This window comes from Pristiophorus japonicus, chromosome 11 (genome assembly GCF_044704955.1).
Source record: "Pristiophorus japonicus isolate sPriJap1 chromosome 11, sPriJap1.hap1, whole genome shotgun sequence".
NCBI classification, from domain to species: Eukaryota; Metazoa; Chordata; class Chondrichthyes; family Pristiophoridae; genus Pristiophorus; species Pristiophorus japonicus.
Window position 1 is genome coordinate 28552813 of NC_091987.1, and position 27574 is coordinate 28580386.

The 27574-nt window shown below is 42.2% G+C and overlaps 1 protein-coding gene across 6 annotated transcripts in view; it reads left to right on the forward strand.

Moving 5' to 3' along the window:
- qtrt2 (queuine tRNA-ribosyltransferase accessory subunit 2) overlaps nt 1–27574 on the forward strand; it is a 48127-nt gene that overhangs the window by 15738 nt on the left and 4815 nt on the right. For 4 of the 6 annotated variants that reach the window (XM_070893284.1, XM_070893282.1, XM_070893281.1 and 1 more), the window contains exons 2-8: nt 1539–1859; nt 3655–3710; nt 5542–5618; nt 10014–10223; nt 16642–16841; nt 22119–22270; nt 26080–26187. In XM_070893284.1, the coding sequence (XP_070749385.1) occupies nt 1660–1859; nt 3655–3710; nt 5542–5618; nt 10014–10223; nt 16642–16841; nt 22119–22270; nt 26080–26187 (1003 nt within the window). In that variant the 5' untranslated portion in view covers nt 1539–1659. The remainder of the gene's footprint in view (nt 1–1538; nt 1860–3654; nt 3711–5541; nt 5619–10013; nt 10224–16641; nt 16842–22118; nt 22271–26079; nt 26188–27574) is intronic. The other 2 variants (XM_070893285.1, XM_070893286.1) reach the window with 2 other exon arrangements.

A 27574-nucleotide genomic window follows, 5' to 3' on the forward strand; every position in this document is an offset into this window, starting at 1 on the left:
AGACACTAAAAGCACCGGCAATTAAAACAAATTAAACTTTAAAACGTAAAATCAATAGCATTGCCATTGTCGGGCCGACTCAGGAGTCAGCCGGCAATTAAAACAAAATGGCAGCTGCGGCGGTGCGCCCTTCCCTTTAAGGACGGCTGCACTGCCCAGCCACTGGCAGCTTGCCGACTTGCGAAGCTGTCATGGGCACTGACCGCTGGTGGTAAGGGGTCGGCGTGCGCTGGAAAACGGTTCCCGCTACCCCCGGCCCAGGGGCAATTCCGAATGGGTCGGCCCCGCCGCCTGCCCTGGGCAGAAAGGCCTTGTCGCCCCGTTATAGGCGGGAAAGGGGCAATGTCTTCCCCTATGACCCATTCTTTCCTAGGACCTCAACAATTCCTCAGTATTTCATTCCTCCTTCAACCTTCAGACCTTTAAAATCCAAGCATGTTTCCCCTAATTACCACTTTTAGAGTTACCTCATCTTCTCTGTTCAAATTTGTCAGTTGAGCTGTGTGACCAGTCATGGCCTTTTGTCTGGATTTATTGATTTGAAAAGCCTGATAAAGCTGAACAGTCCTGGTTGTGTCTCTGTGTTTCACTATCTGTACTACTTGGACATTGATTTTGGTAGCTTCATCACTAATTTAATTCTGGTGTAGATGTTTGGTTCTGATGGAGTGCTGTTAACGTTGTTGAGTTTATTTTATGACAAGCAATGTGCACTGGGACTGCACATCAAAAGCAGAGACTGATGAACATAAAAACAATGATAACATAGAGTAAATAGAAGGGGAAATAAATGAAATAGATGGATAATTTAAGAGTTAAATAAAAGGCAGAAAAGGAAAAAAGTGAAGCAGAACAAAGATAGAATGCAATTTTAAAGAAAATACGATAAATAAAGAAAAGATGGCTGTGTAATAAAAAAAAATTAAAGAAAGGGATTGAGAGGGAACAATGAAATATACTCCTTTGAGAGAGCGTAAATTGGTCCTGCAGAAATGGAGTTCACTGAATTGATGCTTGTCAAATTATAGGTTAAGCTTTTGTCTCACTGGGGTCAGAATAGTTTTAGGTTAAATTCACTTCTTTCTGACCAAATGATGGGAAAAGTCCATAAATCCACACGAGAAACATAAAGCTGACAGCAGAAAATTGGCTGCAGTTTGGAACAAATTGTCCCAGATTTTGCAGTCTCACTCGAACAGGGCATTGTGTTGATTTGGGTGGGAAATTAAATCTTTCCTATTGGTGCAGCAGAGTTGCTCAGCTGAAGTGGGAATAAGACATGGTCGGGGCCATGCAGGAGTCTTGCCATGGTGTACCTGACTCGGGTGTTCTTGGATGAAGTTGCAGAAAATTGTCCATGTTCGCCAGTGCTAACATACTTGGCCCAGATAGGCACACAAGTTCCTCCACATTCCCCCCACCCTGCTTGATAATTGTTGAAAAAAGGATGATAAGGCTTCACTTGATGTTTGAAAGCCAGAACTTACTCTGGATAATAGCAAGTAAAATATGCTTTATTGCCCTTTATCTTTTCACAGAAACTGCAGCACAATTTCATAGACTGTACAAACATCTTCAAGCCAACAGATTTAGTCGTTTACCTGCATAAAAGATCTACCAATCAGAACTGTGCTCATTTTACGCATTTCAACTGGAAAGATGAAGTTGATCCTCTCCAGTGTTGTGAATGGATGTCGCTGTGGCAAATTGACTGAAGTAGGACGGAATGGCAGTAAAAGCGTTGATATTCCTGGTTGTCTGCTTTATACCCGGACAGGCACTGCTCCACATCTGACCCATGACACACTCAGCCTTATAGAAGGAGTTCCTGAACCTGTGCACCTGACATTATCTACACTGTATGTACAAGTATAAAACACTTTTTTCTCCCCCTTGCGTTGTAATGTAAATACAGTGTTGGGTACCTGTTAAAATTGCTAGAGGTCACACTGGTGGCAGTGAAAAAGTACCTGTGGGCACTTGCCTCGCTTGGCAACTCAGTTGTGATGTTTAATGTACATGGGTGGGAGCATCTGCATTCTTCTCTACCTTAAAAGCATTGAAAAGTAAGATACCAGGGCCTGCCCGTTCCCTGTATTGTTTTATATTCCTTACATTCAAACCTTTATCAGTTCCTTTTTAAATGGTGTTATAGGGTAGAGACTATAACCTCGTCTATAGATTATAGACTAGGAATAAAACATTCCATGTTGTAGTATCTGAAAACAATTCTTCAAATCGAATGCTAAGTCTAAATCAGTGCTGCTTAGTAATCAGCTCCACTGTAGTTGCCGTGAACTCAAGCAGGTGTGAGACAATCGTTTGGAGGGAGGTCTCGCATTACTTGTACATAGGATTGGGACCTAACTCGGTTATACTGCCGATTTGATAAAACAGCCATTTTTTTTTAAGTGCAACATAAAAATAGCACAATACAGATTGTTTATTATCCTTTCTTTGTCTGCCAGTTTTGTGTCCCTTCTCTCCCAGCAACATTTGAATGGTTGCTGGCTTATTGGTCCAGGGATCTTACAGTGAGAGCCTAGACATTGATTATTGGCAGACTATTTGACTATGGGAGCCATTACAGTGAAGCCCAATCCTAACCGCTCCTGACTTGCACACTTTCAACTGGATAAGGATTAGCAGTTGGAGCTTGGCCTATTTCCCACTCCCTAGTCCGGGAGTGCTACTGTCATACTGCCTGATCAGCTAGCTCAATGTTGAGCAGGGAATCAAAACGGGGGCCTCCCTGATCTGTATGGCACTACAATTTGTAAAAGCAATGTGCAGGAACAAAATGTACGAAACAACCTGCTAGAATGTTTTTCTAAACGATAAATATGTTCAGTGTGGACAACAAAGTACAAGTTCACCATTATTTGCATTTGTTGTAACAATGATTGGGCTACATTGTATCAGTTTGTAGAATGAACTGCCTTGTAAGAAGAAAAGATAGATGACCTGCTTTAGGTACGAAGAAGCCTGATTTTGGAACAACACAGTCCTGGAGAAAGCCCATGGCTGTATGGCCTCTGCCCCTGGCTGCATAGAGCCGTATGATGCTTGTGAAAGAAATCAGAATAGACTAAAATAGCTGATGTGCTCTGACCAGCTCTCTAATTGCTGTAGTCTATAGTAGGGTGAACCCACGTGAGCTAGGTATGATCATTGGGTTAGTGAGTAAATTATATTTACCGACTCGCCCTCTGATTTAGTGAGCTAGTTCCTCACACTCTGTGAATGAAATTGTGAATTGAAATTGTTGAGACTGTTAATGCAGTTTGCGGGTGTGACCCTTAAAGCCAGTAGATGAAGGAGTCTTCTGGTTGGATTCCTATCCAGTACAGTTGTTTTGATCTGTTGCAGCACTCCGTTCTTGTTCCTTTATTAAATTTGTGCCATAAAGCACTGCGTGATCTGTTGCGGCCATGCACTGGTCCTGAAAGCTACCTTGAAAGTTATATTTCTCAAAATGTGCAGTGTTTGTAAACTGGGATTTTACCAAGTTTGCAGAAACAATTTACAGACATTGAATAAATTGATTCAAGGTTGTGGTTTTACTCAATATTTGCTTATCAAATATCTTTAATATTGTTTAACTCTGATATTCTTCTGCGCATAAATTTTATTTGTTTATTTTTTTCCCTTCAGCGCTGAGCACCATGAAGTTCTGGAGGAGTATAAAGAAGGCATTGGAAAGTTCATAGGTATTCATTGTGGTTTGTAGGCATACACCTTTGTCCCAAGTCAAACTAGAATCTGTTCCAGAATGTCCACATAGTGGTCCCAAGTTTCCACACGCGGCAAAACAGGCACCCCTCCGAGCTGGGCGCCCGTTTTTCGCGCCGAAAATGGCGCCTGAAAAAAAACGCACTATTCTCGAGCGCTTTGCAGCTCGATGTCAGCTTGGTGCGCGCCCAGGGGGCGGAGCTTACCACTCGCGCCGATTTTGTAAGTAGGAGGGGGCGGGTACCATTTAAATGAGTTTTTTTCGTGCTGGCAACCCTGCGCGTTGGAGCGTTCGCGCACGCGCAGTGTGAAGGAAACATTGGCACTCGGCCATTTTTGTAGTTCTTTGTAGCTGTTCAATTTTTAACATTTTTAATAAAACCACATTGCCCTTCCATGATCAGCACTGAGGCTTCTTGCAGCAGTGAGAAGGCTGCAGGAAGCCTCAGAAGTTGAGGCAGCCGTTTCCCGACGGGCCCGACCGACGGCAGGGGGGCCCCCCCCCGCCGTCGGGAACGGCTGCCTCAACTTCTGAGGCTTCCAGCCTTCTCCCTGCCTCCCCCCGGCTGCCGTCAGTCGGGCCCTCACTGCCTCCCCTCCCCTGCCGTCGGGAACGGCTGCTGCCTCCCACCCCCGCTGCCGTCGGTCGGGCCCTCACTGCCTCCCCTCCCCTCCCCTGCCATCGGGAACGGCTGCTGCCGTCCGTCGGGCCCTCACTGCCTCCCCACCCCTGCCGTCGGGAACGGCTGCCTCAACTTGTGAGGCTTCCTGCAGCCTTCTCCCTGCCTGAAAGGCCTCCCTGAAGCACTTTCACACAGGTAGGAACATGGTTTATTTAATCTTTTCTTTGCTTATAAATTTTTATTCAGGTTGGAATTATTTGTATAATATTTGTATAAGTATAACTAAGGATTTATTGTAGAATGTAATGACTTCCCCCCCCCTCCCCCCACCTCGTTCCCGATGCCTAATTTGTAACCTGCGGCTGATTTTTTAATGTGTAGACAAGGTTTTTTCAGGCCTACAAAAATCTTCACTTGCTCCATTCTAAGTTAGTTTGGAGTACGTTTTCACTGTGGAAACTTTCAAATCAGGCGTCAGTGGCCGGACACGCCCCTTTTGAAAAAAAAATTCTGTTCAAAAGTGAAACTGTTCTACATGACTAGAACTAGAGAAAACTTAAATGTGGAGAATTGCGATTTCTAAGATACTCCGTTCTCCACCAGTTGCTCCTAAAAATCGGGAGCAAATCATGTGGAAACTTGGGGCCATTATTTGTACAATCTAGTTTTGCGCCGAATGCATGTAACAGTGTACACAGTGGTGTAGGTAAACTCTGTTTTGGTGCAGGTAAACCTTGTTGCCAGTGAATCCCCTTTCATTTAAAAAAAAAAATCACCAACAAATTGGAAGTGAACTGGTAAGAAAAAAAGCACCAATGCTGAAAATCTGAAATAAAGAGAAATGAACTCTTGAAACAACTAACCTCGCTCTTTCAGATGTATTCTTTCTACAAATCCATCTGGCACAGAATTACTTGTTTTAAATTACAATAAATATGCATGTTCCACATCAATTGTATTGTCTTAATCCTTGTAAGTTTTACCCTTTTGAATTTAAATTTGAAGATCGTGCTGTGACTGGTAAAACCATTGCTTTGTTTTGGATAAAGTTTGGATATCACTAATGCCACTGTACAGATTCCAGAGCAGCCACATGATGTTTCAGCTTGGTGACTGGCGGTTTCAGATTCCCCTCGATTGAACAATTTGAATGAAGTGTCATTTATTTCATTCTGTTTTATCACAGGCATGCCCGACTCTGTTCTGTACTGCTCTTTGCATGACCCAGCCAATCCATGTCCATCAGGATACAACACAAACAAAGTAGGTTATTTACAAGTGTAGGAACAGAATTTAGGGGCTACTTGAGGGTATTCCTCTTGTCTTGCTTTTATTTCATAGCTCATTATTACTGTTAATTGGATTTGATGTGAGACCAGGGCAAATCGTGGAATGCAGTCCTGTTCTCTTTTACATTCAAAAGAGAACAGTACTGCTTTCTTTTACATTCAAAAACAGTACATTTCTCTGTTATTTAAGAGTCAGAACAATTGGGGCTCCACCGTAGCTGTGCTGGTAAATTTACCACACAGGATGGTTCTAAGTTTGATGTTTCGATGATCGATGGTTGTGTGGGAGCTGTAGATTCTAAGATTGGCTTCAACATTCCTGGGCGAAAAAGAAAAACCACCCAGGATTCTCACTGCTGATCACTATATTGTGGCTCCCGCTGCAAAGTGAGTGTGCGTATGTACATCAAGTAAGGTGAGCTGATCTCAGCAATGCTCAGCTGTGATATCCTGGCCTCTACTTACTGTCCAAGCTTATCAATAATTGATGACCGTCTGGATGAGGGCGTGGACAATTACTAGCATCTATCGAACAGTACCCAAGCATGAATCATCGCATCAAGAACGGTGTAGATTTTAAAATTCTGATACTTTTTTTCAAATCAGTCCATGCCCTCGCCCTCCCTTTCTCTGTAATCTCTTCCAGCCAACACCCTCCAGGATCCTGGCCTCCTGTGCATCCCTGATTTTAATCACTCCACCATTGGCGGCCGTGCTTTCAGCTGCCTAGGCCCTAAGCTCTGGGATTCCCTCCCAAAACCTCCTCTCCCTCCCTAACTCTCTCTGCCTCGCTTTCCTCCTTTAAGACGCTCCTTAAAACCTACCTCTCCTGCTTTAATATCTCCTTATGTGGCTCAGTGTCATACTTTATTTGACAACGTTCCTGTGAAGTGCCTGGAGATGTTTCGCTATGTTAAAGGCACTATATAAATGCAAGTTGTTGTTGTTGTACATAATGAGATTTAAAACATTTGACACCGAGCCGCATAAGGAGAAATTAGGCAGGGAAGAGGTAGGTTTGAAGGAGGAAAGAGGTGCAGAGGTTTAGGCAGGGAATTCCAGAGCTTGGGGCCTAGACAATCGAAGGCAAGGCCACCAATGGTTGAGTGATTGAACATCTTGATTATCAATCAGTTTGGGTGGAGTTAAGGAAAAATAAGGAGGAAAAGTTGCTGGTCGGTGTTGTCTATAGGCCCCCTAACAGTAGCTACACTGTTGGATGGAGTATAAACCAAGAAATAATGGAGGCTTGTAAAAAAGGAATGGCAATAATCATGGGCGATTTTAACCTTCATATTGATTGAACAAAGCAAATTGGCCAGGGTAGACTTGAGGAACAGCTCATAGTGTATCCGGGATAGTTTCCTTAAACTGTATGTTGTGGAACCGACCAGGAAGCAGGCTATCTTAAATCTGGTACTGTGTAATGAGACTGGATTAATAAATTATCTCCTAGTAAAGGATCCTCCAGGTATGAGTGACCATAAAATGGTTGAATTTCAAATTCAATTGGAGGGTGAGAAAGTTGGATCTCAAACCAGTGTCCTAAACTTAAATAAAGGAGATTATAAGGGTATGAAGACAGAGTTGGCTAAAGTGGACTGGAAAAATAGATTCAAGTGTGGGACAGTTGATGAGCAGTGGCAGACATTTAAGGAGATATTTCATAACTTGCAACAAAAATATATCCCAATGAGAAGGAAAGACTGTAAGAGAAGGGATAACCATCCGTGGCTAAATAAGGAAATAAGGGATCGTATCAAATTGAAAACTAAGGCATACAATGTGGCCAAGACTAGTGGGAGTCCAGTGGATTGGGAAACTTTTAAAAGCCAGCAAAGAACGACTAAAACAAATAAAGAGAGGGAAGATAGATTATGAAAATAAACTAGCACAAAATATAAAAACAGATAGTAAGAGTTTTTACAGCTACATAAAAAGGAAAAGAGTGACTAAAGTAAATGTTGGTCCCCTAGAGGATGAGACTGGGGAATTAATAATGGGGAACAGGGAAATGGCAGAGACATTGAAGAAATATTTTGTATCGGTCTTCATGGTAGAAGATACTAAAAACATCCCAATAGTGGATAATCAAGGGGCTATAGGAAGGGAAGAACTTAATACAAACACTATCACTAATGAAGTAGTACTTGGTTAAAATAATGGGACTAAAGGCGGTTAAGTTCCCTGGACCCGATGGCTTACATCCTTGGCTCTTAAAAGAAGTGGCTGCAGAGATAGTGGATGCATTGGTTGTGATCCACCAAAATTCCCTGGATTTTGGGGCAGTCCCAGCAGATTGGAAAATCACAAATGTAACACCCCTATTAAAAAAGGAGGCAGACAAAAAGCAGGAAACTGTAGACCAGTTTGCCTAACATCTGTCATTGGGAAAATGCTAGAGTCCATTATTAAGGAAGCAATAGCGGGGCATTTGGAAAAGCATAATTCAATCAAGCAGAGTCAGCATGGTTTTATGAAAAGGAAATCATGTTTGACAAATTTGCTGGAGTTCTTTGAGGATGTAACGAGCAGAGTGGATAAGGGGGAACCAGTGGATGTGTATTTGGATTTCCAGAAGGCATTCAATAAGGTGCCACATAAAAGGTTACTGCACAAGATAAAAGTTCACAGGGTTGGGGGTAATATACTAGCATGGATAGAGGATTGGTTAACTAACAGAAAACAGAGTGTCGGGATAAGTGGGTCATTTTCCGGTTGGCAACCAGTAACTAGTGGGGTGCCGCAGGGATCGGTGCTGGGGCCTCAACTATTTACAATCTATATTAATGACTTGGATGAAGGGACCGAGTGTAATGTAGCCAAGTTTGCTGATGATCCAAAGATGGGTGGGAAAGCAAATTGTGAGGAGGACACAAAATCTGCATAGGGATATAGACAGGCTCAGTGAGTGGGCAAAAATTTGGCAGATGGAGTATAATGTGGGAAAATGTGAGGTTATCTACTTTGGCAGAAAAACTAGAAAAGCAAATTATAATTTAAATGGAGAAAAATTGCAAAGTGCTGCAGTACAGAGGGACCTGGGGGTCCTTGTGCATGAAACACAAAACATGAGTATCAGGTACAGCAAGTGATCAGGAAGGCAAATCAGGAATGTTGGCCTTTATTGCAAAGCAGATAGAGTATAAAAGCAGAGAAGCCCTGCTATAACTACAGGGTATTGGTGAGGCCACACCTGGAGTACTGCGTACAGTTTTGGTCTCCGTATTTAAGGAAGTATATACTTGCATTGGAGGCTGTTCAGAGAAGGTTCACTAGGTTGATTCGGAGTTGACTTATGAAGATAGGTTAATAACATGGGCTTATACTCATTGGAGTTCAGAAGAATGAGAGGTGATCTTATCGAAACATATAAGATAATGAGGGGGCTAGACAAGCTGGTTGCAGAGAGGATATTTCCACTCCTAGGGGAAACTAAAACTAGGGGACATAGTCTCAAAATAAGGGGCTGCCCATTTAAAACTGAGATGAGGAGGAATTTCTTCTCTGCCCCAGAGAGCTGTGGAGGCTGGGTCATTGAATATATTTAAGGTGGAGATCGACAGATTTTTGAGTGATAAGAGAGTTAAGGGTTATGGGGAGCAGGTGGGGAAGTAGAGCTGAGTCCATGATCAGATCAGCCAGAATCTTATTAAATGGCGGAGCAGGCTCGAGGGGCCAGGTGGCCTACTCCTGCTCCTATTTCTTATGTTCTTATGATGCTCAAGAGGGAAGAATTAGAGGAGCGCAGATATCTCGGCGGGTTGTGGGTCTGGAGGAGATTACAGAGATAGGGAGGGGTGAGCTCATGGAGGGATTTGAAAACAAGGATAAGAATTTTGAAATCGAGGCATTGCTTAACCGGAAGCCCATGTAGATCAGCGAGCACAGGGGTGATGGGTGAGCGGGACTTGGTGCGAGTTAGGACACGTGCAGCCATGTTTTGGATCATCTCTGGTTTAAGTAGGGTAGAATGTGAGAGGCCAGCCAGGAGTGCATTAGAATAGTCAAGTCTAGAGGTAACAAAGGCATGGATGAGGGCTTCAGCAGCGGATGAGCTGAGACAAGGGCAAAGACGGGCAATGTTACGGAGCTGGAAATAAGCGAAAACTATAGGGGGTAGAAAATTGGAACCATTGAATTACAAATCTGACATTACTGTAAAATGTAAAGTTGATTTTTGCACAATATAATTTTGAATTGTGTTTTTTTTAAAAAAAGGACCAGTTAGAAACTGGATTCATTTGTTGCTTTTTATTGACATCCCCATTATTAGTACAATAAAATCCTATACAAATCCATTTCTGATATTTCTTTGGTGCCTTTAGGAACTAATGCCTATTTTCTTTCTATTATCCCAACTGAAAAGACCGTTTCAGTTTGGGGCGGAGGTGGACGAATTGAACTAACTTCGTCAAAGTTCATGGCGATACAACAGGCCTTCAAACCCGACTGGTACCAATGCATGGCAGATGGAGAGCCTCTGCCTCCAGGAGCTCCGAGGAAGAGGGTAAAGAAATCCGTGGATCGTACTCTGGGCTTCTTGGATGATTGCCTGAAGGTGCATCAGAATTCAGAGGTACGAAGATGTTACAGCAAGGATATCCTTAATTGGGAGCGGGTTAATATTGAGGAGGACTGCAACAAATTACAGGAGGACACGTCTCCAAGGGAGATCTCCTCTGTACTTTGTGTAGCAAAATCATAAATGTTTTTACAAAGATTACAAATAGTGAACAAGACATTTTCTTGTAAATGTGAGAGCACAGCTTTACGAATACGAACAATGACGGACAGGTAAAGACCATCTGGCCCATTGAGCCTGTCCCACACATTTGTGATACCTTGTGTATCACAACTTATACACTGCACCCCACCCGAAACCATGTGATCTCCTGGGAGAGGCAAAAAACATAAAAACCCAGGCCAATTTGGGAAAAACAATTCTGGGAACTTCCTTGCCGACCCATCTAGGTGATCAAAATTAATCCAGGAGATCCCTCAGGCCATTAAATTCCCTGCAGTACCTACCTTCTGTAAGAGTTCATCTCCACCGCAGCCAGAAACAAATCCAGCTTTTGCTTGAAGGAATTCAGCAAGTCTACATCCACCACATGAGAGGGCAGCTTGTTCCAGAGGTCTACTATTCTCTGTAAAAAGAACCACCTCCTGGCATCTAACCTAGATCGAGCCTTATACAACTTAAATTTGTGCCCCCTGGTCTGGCCTAACCTATTTAATTGAAATAAACGGTCAGCTGGAACATTGTCTATTCCCTTCATTATCTTATAAACCTCAATCATATTCTCCCATAGTCTACGCTGCTCTAAGGTCAAGAATCCCAACTCTTTTAACCTATCTTGATAACTAGGATACTTTAGACTTGGAATTCTAGTGGCCTTCTTCTGCACCCTTTCCAAAGCCTCAATATCATCCCCCATGTGAGGAGACCAAAACTGGACAGTATTCCAAGTGCGGCCTGACTAAGGTCTTGTACAAGGACAAAACAGTACGCCTCGTCTTATACTCAATTGCCCTATGGATACACCTCAACACCCTATTTGCTCTAGCTATCGCTGCACGGCATTGCTCATGTACCTTTAAGGATGTATGCACTAGAATGCCCAAATCTCTTTCTATCTCCACCATTTTTAATGCCTTTCCCTGGAGGGTGTATGAATGTTGAACATTTGATCTGCCCACATGTGTAACACTGCACTTATCTAAGTTATACATTATTTTCCAGTCATGAGCCCAGTCTCCCAACACATTAAGATCTGCCTGAATCAGACGAGCCTCTTCTACAGTTCTAGCACTCACACCGATCTTGGTGTCATCTGCAAATGTGCAAATTGTGCCGCCAACCCCTGAATCCATATCATTAATAAAAATAGTAAAAAGCAACGGTCCCAACATTGATCCCTGCAGGACACCACTGGTGACCAGTCTCCAAACTGATCCAAATCCATCGATAACTACTCTTTGCCTGCATCCTGCCAGCCAGTTCTGTATCGTGCTCAATATATCTCCACTAATACTGGAGGCAGCGATCTTATAGAGAAGCCTGTTGCGCAGTACCTTGTCACAAGCTTTTTGGAAATCTAGAAGTAGACAATGTCTACTGGGCTTCCTTCATCCACCAACTTTGTAACTTCTTCAAAAAATACAATTAGATTTGTCAACATTGTAATAATTTCTTGTGTACTTTTTCAAAACAAGATGTTTTTAAATAGAGAGAATCCTGCATAGGATGTTCTTGATAACATGTATATTCCACGAGTAAAGGAGACTGCAAGACCATGGCTTGTGCGTAAAAGTGGCATAAATTTGCAGTATTCATCGAATACAATGGCCCCAATATTTACAGGGAGGCGGGGGAGTGCATCTATAACCGGGAAAGGCTGGAGATGCGGAGGGTCTGTCGCTATTAACAGCAGGACCTCATTAACATTTTCTTCTTCCGTCTTCCACCCGGTAGCCGACCATATTGACCGGCTAGCCAGCTGCCGGGCAGGAAAACCAGCAGCCAGGGATCTCCTGGCCTACAAGGAATGCTCTAAAAAGCACTAACCTGCTGGAGCTGACCGCTCTCGCCTTCATTTCGCTGCCTGGTTTCCTGAGCCCTAGGAAACCCTGTCGGCAACTGCTAAACTTAAATCAGGCTCCTAGTTGCACTGTGGGAGTTCAATTTAAGCATGTTAACAGCATGTCCCGCCTCTCCAAGGTGGGTCACATGCACATCTCACAACCTGCCACCCCAAAAATGGCGGCAGGTGTGTATGGGGCGGGCTGGTGTCGCGATCCCTGATTTTTAATTTTTAATCCCCCCCCCCGCAACCCCCTCCCACCTGTTGTGAGGGGGGCGGGGGTAATATCAAGGCCAATATGTCTGATCCAATTTCATATCATTTTGTTCAACATTTAAAATATGCTTATCTTTTAGTTATCATGGAGTAGTTGCTATGGTTACAACTGCTGCTTGCTGGTGCTGCTGGCTTGTGGGAGAGTCAATTCCATGCTCCAAATGTATGAGATGGTGAGCTTGTACTACATGGTGTTGCTAAATGCATATGTTGTAAAAGCAACTGCCGATTATATATTAAAGAAGCTTTTCTGGGGTTATCACAAAAAATGATAGGCCCATTGAAAAGAGTATTATACCTTTATTGATATTTGAACAGAAGGATAACTTTTTTTTGTACGGGCAGAGTAATTCAAAAATGTATGTAGCAGCCACGTTATCTGACATTTGGCTAGGATTTATAGGGCTGGTGATGCAGTTTTATTTTGATGTAAATAGCGCTTTAAAAAATAAAAACAATTCTCTTTGGTATTTTTGGGTGTGAAATCGATCAGAGTGAGGGGGGTTTGTTCTGGGACACCTCACATTTTGGGCACCCATTATCCGTATCAAGCACTCTCAGGTCAGGTGTGGCACAGTAAAGCTCCCTCCTTTTTACCCCAGACATCTATCTCGACCCCTAGTTTAGAAGAGCATTCCATATTACACCAATGCGGCATTTTTCCATTTTCTACACCAATTTAAAGGCAATTTTCTGACTCTTTGCTGACTAGAAAGTGGATGTAAACTGTCAACCTTAGAAAATGGCCAGATGTACTCTTGAGATTGCTCCTGGCTGTGTGAGACCCAGGCATCAGGAGATGGTGACCCTAGTACCGTGTGCAATATAAAGAAACGCTTATGTGTCTGCTGGTTTCTAAATCGGGCGGGATTAGATTAAACCGTTTTGCTCATAACAATGTAACTGTAACATAAATCAAACCAGGTATTACAGTGATAGTTTACTTCTGAGTGGTAATAACATGCTTTTAAGCTGTCTGATGGCATTTTCATTGCAAACTTACTACTCTGCAATAACTATTGCACTTTATACTTTCAACTGACACTTTTTAAAAATAGAACCGCAATGAACTTTGAAAGCAAAGTTTGAAATGTTTGGCATTATAGTTTAGCCTCGATCTTAGTTGGTGAGGGATCCAAAATAGCAATCAGAGGGATGCAAATGCAGCAAATCGAAAATCAAGAAATACTGAAAATGCACAGCAGGTCGATTAACATCTGGAAAGAGAGGTCGATATTTCAGGCATATCCCGTAAATGTCCATTAACACTGGAAAAGAGACCAGGTCAGTGCCAGAGAAACTGGAAGTGTGTCCATGCAGCAGTTTTGAAGTTAGAAAAAAGTAGAAGGGAAGAAATGATGCCTCAAGGCTTTGAGCTCTTCACAGCCTTGCAAGAAACATAGAAACATAGAAACATAGAAAATAGGTGCAGGAGCAGGCCATTCAGCCCTTCTAGCCTGCACCGCCATTCAATGAGTTCATGGCTGAACATGAAACTTCAGTACCCCCTTCCTGCTTTCTCGCCATACCCCTTGATCCCCCGAGTAGTAAGGACTTCATCTAACTCCCTTTTGAATATATTTAGTGAATTGGCCTCAACAACTTTCTGTGGTAGAGAATTCCACAGGTTCACCACTCTCTGGGTGAAGAAGTTTCTCCTCATCTCGGTCCTAAATGGCTTACCCCTTATCCTTAGACTGTGACCCCTGGTTCTGGACTTCCCCAACATTGGGAACATTCTTCCTGCATCTAACCTGTCTAAACCCGTCAGAATTTTAAACGTTTCTATGAGGTCCCCTCTCATTCTTCTGAACTCCAGTGAATACAAGCCCAGTTGATCCAGTCTTTCTTGATAGGTCAGTCCCACCATCCCGGGAATCAGTCTGATGAATCTTCGCTCAGTGAGCAGAATTTAGCACAGGCTTGTTGTCTTCGGAGCTTTCAGTAAATTGTTTGTGGCAACAACAGTCGGGCAAATGGTAATTGGTTTGATGTTCCAGAAGACAATAGCGTGAATGGAGAGCTTCAATGTTGTCGCTCAGGGTCAAACCTGAAAGTTCAAACATCACAGTTACATCTAAAAGGAAGGTAGCTAGCAAGTGGAAACCTTTATTGTCTGGTCTGGGGAGGAGGACAGTGTCCAGAGGATCGAAGATGTTTACCAATATCTGCTTTATGTTGGCAGTCAAATAAAGAAAATAGCCCCAGGAATAATTATCATTGGGTTTTTTGTTGTAGGAGTGGCATTGCATTTCATCCTCAGCAAACATACAATTAAAACCACTTTCCTCCTTGAATTGTGATGCCATTTCTACACCATCAAGTTATTCAGCAATGAGATTTCCCAGCAGTGAAATCTAACCCTTTCACTGCAAAGAGCATAAAAGTGAACTAAAAATTTTGATTTTGGTGATGGATTAGTAATTTGGGGGGGGCAGAGGTGTTAATGGTTTAATCTTAAAACCTTAAGACTACATGCACAAGAAATGTCTATAGGAAGCATTGGCAGTAATGTGAAATTCTTCACAATACAAATGAGTGACTGGCCCACTATATTATCTTCAATGCTGCTGCAGTCTGTCTCTATAGCTTTGTGATGGGGGAAATGGCGCATTGTTTTTCCTTGCCGATTTACTTCCAGTCGTGTCGTTCCCCCCCCGCTGCAACAGCTACTATTTGCATTTATCTAGTGCTTTTAACATTAAGAAATGTCTCAAGTTGCTTCACAGATGGGCTTAAATAAATGGATTCCAAGCTAAGAAGGAAGCGATTAGGAGGGGAGATTGAATGTTTAGTTGTAGAGATAGGTTATGAGAAGGCTTTTAAAGGTGGAAGGAGATGTGGAGAGATGTAGGGATGGACTTCCAGAAAATGACACCAAGTTGGCTGAAGACTGTGCCACCTGTGATGGGGTGAAAGGAGGATGGGATGCACAGAAGGATGGAGTTGCATGAACGGAGTGTTTGAGAAGAAATATAGAGCGAGACAGAATCGCAGAGATTGGATAGGCCAAGGCTATGGAGGGATTTAAGAATAAGGATATTACATTTATTATATTAAAGGAGCCATTGTAGATCAGCGAGAATGAGGGTGATTAATGAGCAGGTCTTAGTGTTGGGCAGGATAGGGGCAGCAAATTTACTGATGTTGGAGGATGGGAGGCTAGCAAGGATAATGTTAGAGTAGCCACGTCTGGAGGTGGTAAAGATTTGCAACAGTCATGAGGGGCTGGGCTGTGGGAAGGTAGAGTGGCGGAGTCGGGCAGACTCAGTGGAAAGGCGCAGAGTCTGTGGCAAAGCCGAAGACGATGACTTTGCGGAGGATGCAGTTTGTAGCAATCCTGAGGAACTGGGCTGTGGGTTGTTGGAGTTATGCTTGCTGCTATCCTAGGATGGAACTGGGAGGAAGCATTGGGTAAATAAGGGAAAGAGAGGGGCAAAAGGTAGTTGTGTTTATAACTGTGTTTTGACGTGTACCTCAGATATTTATTATTAAACACACTCTGTTCCACATACAATTGTGCTTGCCGATTCTTTGAAAGAAGTTTCCTGTTATCAGATGCTGTATGCAGGGGAGGGGGCTTTACATTTATCCCAGGATGGATTGTTCACTTTCCCACAGATCAGTCCCACAGAATATTAGCAGATTCTGTGAATGGAAATTGCCCTCTGGTATCTTACCCAAGTGGCTGTGCTTGTGCGAGCCTTCACAGCGAGTGTTGGCAGGATGTTTGACAATGGAAGATGTCAGGGCCAACCTAATCCTGCTTCACCCAACATTCACGGATGCGTACTTCCAGTTAGGGGAACACACAATAGAAATCAGGAGCAGGAACACTGGACGAATGTTCCCTCATTAAGATAGGAATAACATTTGCAAAATGGCCCCTTGGCTGAGGTAACAGGGCTGCAGGCACCTGTGGAATTATATTGCAGCAAGAGTTTAACAGCTTCAGGTAACGGCAGGTAGGGATGAACATTAACGCTATCGGTTTTAAAGTAATTAAATGTAAAAAGTAACCACAAATTTAATTTATGTTGGAATATTTCATAGAATTGCAATGCTGTTCGCAAAAGGTTGTGTTGTGGTGCATTTGTTTGATGTTCAGGTTGAATATTTATCATTTTGTGGCAGGTGCTGAAGAACACCGAGATCATAGGTGTAGTAGAAGGAGGAGACATACTTGAGGAGAGGCTGAGGTCCGTCAGAGAAACCATAAAGCGGCCAGTTGGAGGTTTCCTCTTGGATGGATTTCAGGGAGCGGACATGCCTGATGACCCCAAACTGAATTTAATCTCCTCGGTCACAACGGAACTGCCTGAAGACAAACCAAGGTAGAGAAAACGTAAAATGTGGCAATCGATGTGTCTTAGTTAAACAAATATTAGTATGCAACCAATTTGTTAGTTTGCTTCCAATTTCCACCCTCGCTCACCTTCATATGGTGTGCATCTCTTCCCCTTCGCTTCCTCGATTTCTCTGTCTCTAATTCTGGGGCTAGGCTATCGACCAACATCCACTATAAGCCCATGGACTCCCATAATAACTTGACTACACTTTCTCCCACCCCACCGGTATGGACTCTATTCCATTCGCCCAGTTTCTCCATCTCTGTCCCATCTGTCCTGATGTTGCCACCTTCCATACTAGTGCTTCTGATAAGTCTTCCTTTTTCCTCAACCAAGGATTCCCCTCTACCATGGTTGACTGGGCCCTCGACCATGTCCGTTACATTTCCCGCACTTTTGCTCTCACCCCCTCCCCTCCCAAATCCACGATAGGGTTCCCCTTGTCCTCACCTTCCACCCCATCAATCTCCACATTCAGCTGATCATTGGCCACCATTTCTGCCACCTCCTGTATAATAATTCCACCAAACACATCTTCCCCTCCACTCTTTCAGTCTTCCGAAGGGACCGTTCCCTCCATGATACCCTGGTCCACTCCTCAATCACCCCCAACACCCTCTCCCCTTCCCATGCAGCGCAGGAGATGCAACACCTGCCCTTTTATCTCCACTCCCACCTTCCAGGTCCCCAGACACTCCTTCCAGGTGAAACAGCGAGTTACTTGTACATCTTGCAATTTAGTATAGTATATTCGCTGCTCACGATGCGGTCTCCTCTACATTGGGTACACGCAGATTGGGTGACTGCTTTGCAGAACACGTCCGTTCGGTCCATAGTGTGACCCTGAGCTTCCGGTCGCCTGTTGCTTTAATTCTCTGCTCCACTCCCACTCTGACCTCTCTGTCCTCGGCCTCTTGCACTGTTCAAACGAAGCTCAACATAAGCTCAACTTTGGATTAGGCACTTTACACCCTTCTGGACTCAACAGTGAGTTCAACAATTTTAGACCATAACCTCTGCCCCTATTTTTTTTTTTTTACACGGCAGCTGTTGATGATTCTGCTATTCTAGACTCATCTTTTGTTTCTTTACTTGTCCCATTACCATCTCCTATTGCTTTGTACAGTCATACCTTTTACCTTCCACTCTGTCACAGACCTTCCCTTTTGTTCTTTCCTCCTCTTCTACCCCCACTTTCCCAGCCCCTGCACTTGCTTAAAACCTGTTACATCTCTGACTTCTTCCACTTCTGACGAAAGGTCATCGACCTGAAACGTTAACTCTGCTTCTGTCTCCACAGATGCTGCCTAACCCGCTGAGTTTTTCCAGCATTTTCTGTTTTTATTTTAGACTTCCAGCATCCGCAATATTTTGTTTTTGTATTAGTATGCATCCACTGGATTTAAAAGCAGACTAGCAACATCTGTGAGCAGCAAACAGATACTGCATACCTGTCTTTCTGACACTTGGAATATTTTTTTTAATTCAACATCGTTTAACCTCACATCCACTCTGCATCAGGCAGTCACAAGTTTGAGGAAGTATTCTGTTATTGAGCACAGGATTTCCTTTTTCATTGGCTAATTTTTATCTACAAGGCAACACTTAAAATGCAGATTAATTGTAGAAAAGTTCCTTAAGTCACAGGCACATAAATTCTTCGCCATTCTGTAATTTGTTATACGGCCCCACAACTTGGAGTTTGTGGTGGGTATTCTCATTTTCAAAATGAGTACTGCATCTTCCTTCATAGTTTACATCTCACAGATTGAGTAGAATGGGTCTATATTCTCTGAAGAACGAGAGGTGATCTCATTGAAACATATCAAATTCTTAGAGGACTGGACAAGGTAGAGTAGAAATTTCTTCGCTCAGATGGTTGTACATATTTGGATTTCAAGACTGAAATCAATAGTTATTTTTATCACTAAGAGAATCAAGGAATATGGGAATAGTGCAAGAAAATGGAGTTGAGGTAGAAGATCAGCCATGATCTAACTGAATGGCGGAGCAGGCTCGAGGGGCCGTATCCACTACTGCTATTTTCTTATGTTTCTACGCTCTTAAAACATGTGACGTTTAAAACATAAGCCACCTGTATCTGCACTGACACATAGATGGCTGTTTTACACATTACAGCCACGCACTTCTGCTTTTAGCACAGTCAGTCATCCGGGCTCAAATTGCACTCATATTTTTGTTCAAGTTTCCACTCAAATGCATTTGCATATTGCCAAACGTAAAATCCGTCATGAACCAGTGCAATCGGACAGTGTTTTATAACACTTTTTTTACATTTTGCATTTAAAAACATTCCTTTCGTGCAGTTTTATTAATACAGCTGAAAATGGATTTATCACAAAAAAATGAGCATTTTTAATCAGTGTCTCGTCCTCTTCAAAGGCCCACAAATGAGCACAATTAGTGGAAACTCGCTATGGTGATTAATTGATCTGAGGGTGTGGCCAGATTTGTGTCCAGGGCCGGTCTCTGGCACAATAGATTACAGAAACTCGATTTGCGCTGGATGTAATTTGTGATTGAAATTCCACGATCTTTTGCGTTGGTTTGGCTGATTCTGGGTGAATTGCGCTAAATAAAACCAGTACAACCTGATGGAAACTCCTGCCACATATGTTTTATAGAAACATAAAAAAAATAGGTGCAGTAGTAGGCCATTCGGCCCTTTGAGCCTGCACCACCATTCAATATGATCATGACTGATCATGCAACTTCAGTACCCCATTCCTGCTTTCTCGCCATACCCCCTGATCCCTTTAGCTGTAGGGGCCACATCTAACTCCCTTTTGAATATATCTAACGAACTGGCCTCAACAACTTTCTATGGTAGAGAATTCCACAGGTTCACAATTCTCTGAGTGAAGAGGTTTTTCCTCATCTCTGCCTTAAATGGCCTACCCCTTATCCTTAGACTGTAACCCCTGGTCTGGAACATTGTTCAAGTTTATTTTCACTGTCGGGGAAATGATCAGATTTCAAATGGGTCTCTGCTGAGGGCAGGGAGAAGGCAGCAACATGAAGTAACCTCTTACCAAATTATTTCAAGATGATTGTTCATATTACAGTTAAAGAAAAATAGAACTTGCATTTATATAGCATCTTGCACGACATCAGGACATCCCAAAGTGCTTTACAGCCAATGAAGTACTATTGAGGTATAGTCACTGTTGCAATGTAGGAAACGCAACAGCTAATTGCACACAGCAAGGTCCCACAAACAGCAATATGATCATGACCAATCTATATTGCTAGTGATGTTGGTTGAGGGATAAATATTGGTTTGGATACCAGAATGCCCCTGTTCTTCTTTGAAATAATGCCGTAGAAATGCAGCAGAAATTTGCACACAGCAAGATACCACAAAAGCAATGAGCTTGATGATCAATTATGTTTTAATTATGTTGATTGAGGGATAAATATTGTGCAGAACACCAGAAGAACTCCCGAGCTGCTCTTCGAATAGTGTAATGGAGTAGGGCTTGAACAAACGACCAACTGAGTCCGAGGCGAGTGTGCTACCACTGAGCCATGACTGATACAGGTGACTTCTTGAATTAGGGAGGGAGAAATCAGCCAGTGTTGCTGGTCCTGATCACTATAGAGTGACTCCTATTGGAAAGTACATGTGCCAGTCTCGGGTGAGAATAAGAACAGGCTTGGCTGTGTTGCTGTTATGGCCCTTAACCTAAGCTCAGACTCTGTCCAGGCTCACTTATGAAGGTGGGTCACCTGGGTGTCGGGTACATGAGGACCTCAGCACATGTTTGTGGCCTAGAAATTGCAGCCTCGCCGAGTCTGTAGGAAGTGCGCAAGGACCCGACGAGGCATCGCAAACGCCGATTCTCGGTATGTGATGTGTATGCGCTGAGAACCGGCTTTTCCGATGTGTCAAGATTTCTCCGTACAGATTCTATGCATCCCTGGAATAAGGACATCCGCGGGACAGAGATTGGGCTATTTACCCAACTCGTGCCCAGCGAATGTCCTTCAAAACTTTTACGCCCGGTAAAAGCAGGCATATAGTCTACTTTTAACAGTGTAACACTTTTAAAAACATATATAAATTAAATTTAAACATTCATTTTTATATTAAAAACCCTGTCCATTAAGATAAGTTTATTTTTAAGCCTATTAAAACATATTCAAAAAAATTTTTTTTCCAAAACATTTAATTACATTTCATTTCAATTAATTTTAAATATGTGAGGTGTTTTATTTATTTATTATACTGTGTTTCAGTGTTTTAGGGGTTTTCTCATTGATAGTAATGGGAACGCGTACAAATGGAGTTCCCATTTTTATCAATGAGAATACTGCATTGTGATTGGTGGTCCAGGCCCACGTGACTCCAGCATGTATGTGAAAGACATCTCCCCGTTCACTGTGCAGCGAATCAAGGCCTCCGACCGGAATCCTACCTTCTTCCGGGACCACCAGGTACTTTCGTAGATTTTTTTTGGGTTGGATGCATTGTTACATAATTGCCCCACAAGTATCTTCAAGAGATGGGATAAAGAGTTGGGGGAAAAAAGCAAAGGTACTGCAAACTATTTGGATTGATTTGTCCTTTTTCAGAGACAAGGACGCATGATGTTGATGGCCAGCTGATGGTGTGCATGGATTTCTTTAAAATCATTGTTTAATTGTTTTAAGGGAAGTTTGTTTATAAGCAAGTTTAATTAATGTAAAATAGTATACAGGGTGTTTAACAGTACAGAGCATTTTCAGAATTGTTTCAGCAACATGGTGCTGTCTGATCTGAGTAATTCCACCAGTTTATATATATATATATATATATGTGTGTGTATATATATACATGCTTTTAATCATAACCTTTAACGAGATTAACTGGATTTTTCCAAACGAGAATGTTTTGTTGCACTTCATTATTGTTTTAGAATGTAATTTTTTGCAATAAAATATAGTCCGTGATATATTTAAGAGTGGTAACCTGGTGCAGTTTTATTAATACAGTTGAAAATTGGTTTATCACCAAATATAAGCATTTTTAATCTGAGTGCCTAGTCCATCACCTGAGTAACCTGATTTTAATGATGCTGCCTGACCTGAGTTTAAAAAGCATTTTCTGTTTATATATGCTTTTAATTATAGTTCTTTAACTAGGCTAACTGGATTCTTCCAGAATTAGTGGTTTGTTGCACTTCCTCATTGTTTTATATTGTAATATTTATTCAAATATTCCCTCTTCTCCCCTCCTCCCTCCCCCGCCCCCAACTATAGGTTGATCCATGGGATTGGAAAGCCAGATGAAGTGTTGGAGTGTATATCAAGAGGGGTGGACTTGTTTGAGGGTTTCTTTCCCTATCAGATGACGGAGCAAGGAAGAGCTCTGACGTTCCATTTTAAATACAAGATGGACCCAGAGACAGAAGGTACCCAGTTATAGAATGTCAGTATTTTGTGTTGGTGTACAGTGCATAAACTAAGGTAGGCATGCTCTCCATAGTTGCATGTCCATATAATTATTCATGGCTCGGCATTAATGGGCTCTTGCGAAGCACCCAGATTAGGTTTGTGAGTAGCTTAGAGTACTTGAGGCACTTGTACAGTGGGAAGGCTTCATTTTCTCACCACCTCCACCTCATCTGTGTCTCATCTTTTGCCATCTTATGCGATGCAGTCTAATCTAGAGATATATCAGAAAATCCTGGGAAACAGCATTGTGCCATTTACATTACCTGACAGTTTGTTCAGCACTTGTGCGAAGGTTTATAATCCCAACATGACTTGATTAAGTGGACTCCAGTAAATGTTGAACTGAGGATGCTGATTTTAAAAGCATTACAACCAATTTTCCTTTATTGTTTAATGTTTTTGACGTTTGTCAAAGTGAGGGCTGTTTGCACTGGGGCACGGAACACTTCCCATTTCAAGAACCCAGTGTTGGCATCAATCGGTCCCAGGTCAGGTAAACCCCAGTTCAACACAGATTAAAGCCCCCAACAATGTGCCTCAGCCACAATCTCAGAAGAGTACCTCCCACTGCAACAGTCTGACATTTTCCATTTGGATGGTCTAACTTACCATCAAAGGAGTTTTCCTGAGCACTAGATAATTATCATAATCCCAACTAAGAATTGTGCAAATATTGCTATCTCTCACTGAACAGTGTACCTTGGACATTCAATCTTTTTGTTAGCCTGGATTTTAATATTTCTTACTCAAATATACTTCATAGTTTTTAGTGTCATCTGAAGCTGTTGTCAGTTGAACAGTTGGATTGAAGATCTGTCTTTTTAAAACCACAAAGCCTCTATAGTTTTGATATTTAGTTATGGGAGTTCAGAATTTGGCAGTATTATGTCAAGTTTACTTTCTGGAAGGTCTGTCTGTATTGGATGAAATCTATATTCCCAGGTGTGTATGCAGAGTGCACTTCGAAAACGAACGAGTCACCTATGATAAGGTATATTGTTTAACAAGTGTCTTGGATAACTGCCTTATGGAGAGCTGGTCAGCCCACCATCCTGGGGGCGGGTAGGGGGAGCGGAGAATGTGATTACTCTTTATATCTGTGTTACATGTTACACGGCTGTAAACTTGGTAGCAGGCTTGAACCCTAGTTTTGATTAACAGCTTTATTTAATTGTGAAAGCTACCTATTGACATTTCTTTGTCTCAGTTTGGATGACAAGGCAGAGAGTGGGTCTAACTGTTATATCTAGGTGTTTTAATCCGTTTCAGCTCTGGGGTCATTGGAACTGTTACAAATTTGAGCTTGCTGCAGGTTATCTCCTGGAGTTCAGTGGTGTCAGTGACTTATTTATGCAGTCTAGTTGTCCGCTTTTGTACAGACGTTATCTTGCTCTGCCCCATATCTGCTAGCATGGTAACAGGACCCAGAGTCTAACAGTAAAATTCTATGGTAGACAAAACATGCTTTATTCCATGGTTTAAAAAAATTAACGCTGAATATGATGAATTTCATTTAGTACTATTTCTGTTCAAATCATAGAATCGTATAGCACAGAGAAGGCCATTTGGCCCATCATGCCTGTGCTGGCTCTCTGAAAGAGTTATCCAATTAGTCCCACTCCCCTGCTCTTTCACCATAGCCCTGCAAATGTGTCCTCTTTAAGTAGAGATACAATTTCCTTTTGAAAGTTGCTATTGAATCTGCTTCCAACACCCTTTCAGGCAGTGCATTCCAGATCACAATAAAAAATCTCATCTCCCCTAATTGCTCTTCCTCTCTCCCCGTACTATTATTTAATAAAAAATTAAGAACACACATTCCGCTAGACCTCTTTAGGGAATCATACCTCAATGTAAAAAGGATAGTCTGTGCTTCTGCTACCTGTCCTTACAGCCAGTACACGGGTTGCTTCTCCCATGAGCCTTTCTATTGCCTGACTGAGTTCTGACGTCTTCTGATTTATTTAAAAAAAAACTTTTTTCAATGATTAGCAAAGATCAAAGAAATTTATCAGCACCAAGGTGCTAGATGTCTCCTGAACAACCAGACATTGCTAATACAAAAGCAAAATACTGCAGATGCTGGAATCTGAAATAAAAATAGAAAATGCTGGAAATCTCAGCGGGTCAGGCGGCATCTGTGGCGAGAGAAACAGAGTTAACGTTTCAAGTTGATGACACTTCGTCAGAATTGGCGAAAGTTCGAAAAGAACAGATTCTTAAGAAGCACTGAAAGGGGGAGGGGAAGAAAGAATAAAAGAGAGATCTGTGATAGGGTGGAAGGCAGGAGAGATTAGAGAGACAAAACTCCTGCCATTTCAATTCAATTCATCCCTTTTGTCTCTAATCACTCAGCATGGGACTGTCTCGAGCACGAATTAGTGTTCGGCACACATTTTACAACAGCTCATGCCTATTTGTGGAAAAAATAGCCGCAGAATCACGAACTGTGAAAGGAACACTCAATGAAATATCTATTTCATGCAGAATAAAGCCTTAGGAAAAGTGGCAATCAGCAAATAGTAAACAAGAAAGAAAACATCAATCATGAAATTTAAATAACTATGAATATAAGTCAAGAGTCAGCAACAGCTACCAGTGAATACAGTTGAACCATTAAATTGCTCAAAACTTAGCTGCTATTTTGTGTCTTCAGCTTGATGGCTACCTGCAAGTTTAAAAAAAATACAATTGTATAACTAAACAAATAATTTGCAAAAAAAGTTTAGCTTGCCCATAAAATAGCCCAAATTTTATTGGAAATGCTTCCGTTAACTTTTGAGTTTGACTCCTGGTACAACCAGCTATGTACAACACCAAGCAAACAAAACCTACTTTTCTTTCCAACTTGTGCCCCCCCCCCCAGCCCCCAGCCTCTACCCTAAGTCCGTCCCGACCAACCAATTCCATTTTCATGTTCTCCACCAGCCCACATGCTTTCCTGCCACCTTCCTTGCCTAGCCTGAGTCCATCCCCAACATAGAAATGCTCCCCTTGACCTCAATTCCTTTCACCCAAATACTTCAATCCTCTTCCGTTCTGATTCCTGTCTTACCATCCGAGAGTGGAGCCTATTTCATTGAAAAATGTTTTTTTGAATGTAATGAGATTCCTCTAACTCTTAATCTTCATTAGAATTGTTTGAATGAAATGATTAGAGTTCTGAATGAACTATACAATGTCTACACAATGAACAAGTTTAAAACACAAGAAGATTTTTCCAAAGGGGTAGAAAGTTGACTCAATTTTGTGTGAAAAATAAACTCATTATTATTGGCTGCAGAGCAGAAATCAATTTACTGCTTTATTAAGTGCTCAATGCAGAACCTGAATATAGAGAGTTCAGACACAGTAAACAATCATAATTCATTTATCACTTAATAACTCTATTAAAATTATGTTGTTAAAAAATGATTCGACTTAGCATAAATACACCCATATTGTGTGGTAAAATCTCCTGCACCAACCTCCCCCCAGCAGACCTCTTTTCTGGGGCCTCGATTTTATCAGGAGGCCCGCAGGCCTTGGTGCCAGAGTGTGGACAATCTCCGAGCAATGCCACAGGAGATTTACTTGCATTTTCTAAAAATACACAAAAATACTAAATCTATATAATTTTGAGGTGAGGGAGAAAAAGGTAGTTGTGATCTGATTTCCTAAAAATGAAGGAAAATAATCCAGATATCTAATTTGGAGCAAGCCAGATACTGGCTGAGAGTTGGGGATCAAGGTACACACCACGATGAATTACTTTCTATCTCACCAGAAGAAAAGAGTCTTGTAGTACCCTTGCACCAGATGCAAGACCAGCAGCTCACATCTGCATACACCATGATGACCATTGAACAATGTGAAGAGAACCACACTCATTCAAGTAAGTCAACAGCACTTGAACAGTTAATCACTGTTTTCTGTACGTAACTATTTCTATTTTCTACATCTTAAAAAATGCGTCTAGGGAATTTTGTCCTTCATAAACCAGCAACCACACTTTTTGTTATAGAAGGAAAGCAGTTTTAAATATCGTGAAACTTAATACTGCATGCTTCTGACCCAGAGGCTCAAACTTACATTTATCTCCAATCTGCGCAAACAATGAAGGTCTAATTGAACCGCAGCTCTGTTTCCTTAACAATAGTTGGACTTTGTCTACCACTCTGCTCACTGTCTTACCTCTCACTTGACAGTCGAGCTCTATCGTGCCTTCACCTGACATCTACACATGAGCACTTTCCAAAATGGGTTATTGGATGGTCAATAGTAATGGGAACTCTGGCTTTCTACCCCCACCCAAACTGCGGACTGAGGCCAGGAGTAGCACCTCATCTATTGCCCTGGCTGAGAGCAGCTACCTCAGCACAGACCAGAGATTAAATCTGCAACCTTCTTGACCTACATTACAACAGTGACTACACTCCAAAAGCACTTCATTGGCTGTAAAGCGCTTTGAGACGTCCGATGGTCGTGAAAGGTGCTATATAAAATCCAAGTCTTTCTTTCTGTATGGCTACCTACAGCAACTCGTGGTACACTCACTCAGAGTCATTGAGGAGAACCTGATCTGTTACTAACATAGAGGGCAAAATGACCATTTTCACTGCACTACCGTTTTTAGGCTGAACTTTCGGCCTTTACGTCTGTGCCAGCACGACAATTCGCGGCACAAACCGCGAGTTTCGGCAACTTTAGTCCAGGGCTGGGAGCGCTGCGAGAGGCCTTGGAAGGGCGGAAAACAATTAAAAAATAAAATTTCAAAAAACATTAACAAAGCATTTACAAAACCCTTAGCTACTAAATCACTGAAACATAATTAAAAAAATAAAAACTTTAACTTACCTTTTTTGCAGGTTTTCATACTTAACCTCTGCTGACAGGGCTGCACCGACAGGTTTGATCTGTCGCTATTCTGGGCGCGGCGTAGGGGTCGGGAGAGAGCCGAAAGTACGACGCAAATGCAATCTGCATCGGCGCACCTCTCCCCGGCAGTACTTGGAAGCGCCGCCACAAAGAGGTTACCGAGGATCCCGCCAACCAGGTTTTCGCCGCGGACGGTCAAATCGCGGCAAAAACCTGGTCGCAAATCTGGCAAAAATCCGTCTCAGAGTATGTTAATTTAACACAAAAGTATGAATTTCGTTAAAAATAAATAGTGTTCTCTTTAAAGCGAAGGGGTGTAATGAATAATTTTGTTGTACTTTTTACATTACTATGTGGCAGCTTTGTGATCTGCCTTTGTAATATTCTTTGTAGTTTGCTGCTTT